Consider the following 2,335-nt stretch of genomic DNA (forward strand, 5'->3'; position numbering starts at 1 on the left):
AAAAAGAAGAGGACAACAAAACGGAAGGGGAAGGCTGATGCAACAGCTGTGCTGAAATTATCTAGAACAGAAGAGAACAGAAGAGCGTGGACAATTTTGCAAACACTGGAAAGAAAAGTAATTCATCCCAGAACTTAAAAAAAAGTAAAAGAAAAGGTGTCAAACGAATTGACTGCATTAATGGTTTAGTGAAATAAGTTACAATTATATATAATATTTATATATATTTATAATACCTATAAACAAGTACTCAAATCTATATTTATATTTATAAACAAGTAAGTGGAAAGCTTGTGGATATCCTTATATATATGTCTATGGTTATAAATATCTATTTGAATTAATTGCAGTAATTACACTAAGGATATAATGAAATAATTGCATTCTTAAGATATAGCACTGTTGGTATAAACTGAGGCTTCCTCTCTCTGTCCTTCACTCTCTCTGTTTGCTTTTTCCTTCTTATTATTACTGGTTGTTATTGAATATATATATATATATATATATATATATATATATATATATATATATATATATATATATATATATATATATATATATATACACACACACACACACACACACACACACACACACACACACACACACACATTATTTAAGTTGCTTTTATTGCTTTAGGACTACTGTTTGTGGATTATTATAGATAGAACAAGCTAAGTTAAGGAATTATTTTAAAAAACTTAGCAGCAAAGCATATACTGTATATTATATTATCAGTAATATCTAATGTAACAGTGTATAGCATGTTAGTAACAAATTTATGATTGTGATAAAAAGGGGGAAAAGAATATTGATAGGGGAAAAAAGATAGGTTGAAATAAAAATAACAGTCAAGATATTGGATGCTAATTTGGGACTACATATATAATATACTAAAAGAACAAGATAAAATTTTAAAAGAGATGGCGAATATCACAACAACATCACTGAAAGCCAGGAAAAGACAACTGTAAATCCAGGTATTTGAGCATCCCAAAGGCTTCTCCAGCATCCCAAAGGCCAACAGAAGGAATGGCTACAATGGAAAAACCAGATTCCGGATTGAATATCGAAAATGTGCAGACAGTATTGCTAACCATTCAAGAAACTATGACCAAGTTTCAAGAGGCAGTAGCTAAAAACCACAGTGAATTGAAAACGGATATGAATGAAATGAAAATAGAGATGAGTAAAATGAAAAATCAAGTTAAAAATGACATACAGAAATTAGATGATAAAATGGGAATAATACAACAAACACTGGAAAAAATGAACAGTCAATAAAAGCGATAGGAAAAAAAAACAGAACAAACAGAGAAGAAACAGCAGATGAAAACATCAACCAAAAACCACAAAGACTCCCTCATCCACCTGGAAATGGATCATGCAGCATTTTATCTCAGATTCCAGAATGTAACAGAGACAAAAGAGGAAGATTTACAAATGATAATGTCAGAATTAATAGCAGAGATGTTACAAAGAGACAAGCATGAGATCCTAAATGAATTGGATGATATATACAGGATAAGCACTAATTATGCCAGAAGACACCGATTGCCTAGAGAAGTACATATTAGATTCACGAGGAAAAAAGTGAGAGATATAATTTATAGAATAACAAGAGATGAGCCGATGGTGTACAAAGGGAAAGAGATACAAACTCTGAAACAAATTCCACAAAGAGTGAGGGAGCAACGGCGAGACTATCGATTTCTGGCAACACAGCTGATTAAACAAGATATACTATTTAGGTGGTTGGTATCTGAAGGGATGCTGGTAACTTGGCAGGAGAAAAGGATTAAAGTTGACAATCTGAACTAGTAGGCCCGGAAGAGGAACAGAGCAGTAAGGAGGAGTTGGAATATAGAAGCCAGGAAGAACAACAACAGAGAACAATGGAGCCTCTGGGCCTGCGCCGGGCTGTCCATCGCCCCACGGAGAAGGTGGTCAGTCTGGGACTGTACTGGGTGAGAGTGGGTGGCTGGTTTCATCTGCCGCCATTGCGGCTCTTTTGGACGCCCCCTCCCTCTTCCCTTCGACTCGGCCTCTTCCTTCGGCGCAATTTCTCCTGCACTCTGCCGTCCCCGCTATGGGGCCTCTTGTTAATTGACATTTGGCTCTTTTCAAACGCGGCTTCTGGACTGCATTCTCATCTATTACGCCCACCACCACCCAAAGCTGTCCCAAGCCTGCTGCCTCAGATAGCGCCACTACTTAGTCCACCTTATTTTTGGCGCTTCAAATCTCAGATAGGCGGGGCACTCAAAGACTGGCTAATCATCTTTCCCAGTGACCACCATCCCTGGCCCCGGCTAGAGCCTCTTCTACTTCTCCT

At 36.9% G+C, this 2,335-nt stretch overlaps 1 protein-coding gene across 1 annotated transcript; it reads left to right on the top strand.

Annotated features, from left to right (window-relative positions):
- Window positions 1-1,032: 1,032 nt before the first annotated feature.
- On the top strand, window positions 1,033-1,821 carry LOC148044101 (uncharacterized). Its single transcript, XM_087722550.1, has 2 exons — window positions 1,033-1,276; window positions 1,358-1,821. Exons 1-2 carry the CDS (start codon window positions 1,033-1,035, stop codon window positions 1,819-1,821), a joined length of 708 nt encoding a protein of 235 aa, XP_087578676.1.
- The last annotated feature ends 514 nt before the right edge of the window (window positions 1,822-2,335 follow it).

This window comes from Thamnophis sirtalis, unplaced genomic scaffold (genome assembly GCF_051295495.1).
Source record: "Thamnophis sirtalis isolate CommonGarterSnake01/CBP01778 unplaced genomic scaffold, rThaSir2_p1.2 scaffold_9, whole genome shotgun sequence".
Lineage (NCBI taxonomy): Eukaryota > Metazoa > Chordata > Lepidosauria > Squamata > Natricidae > Thamnophis > Thamnophis sirtalis.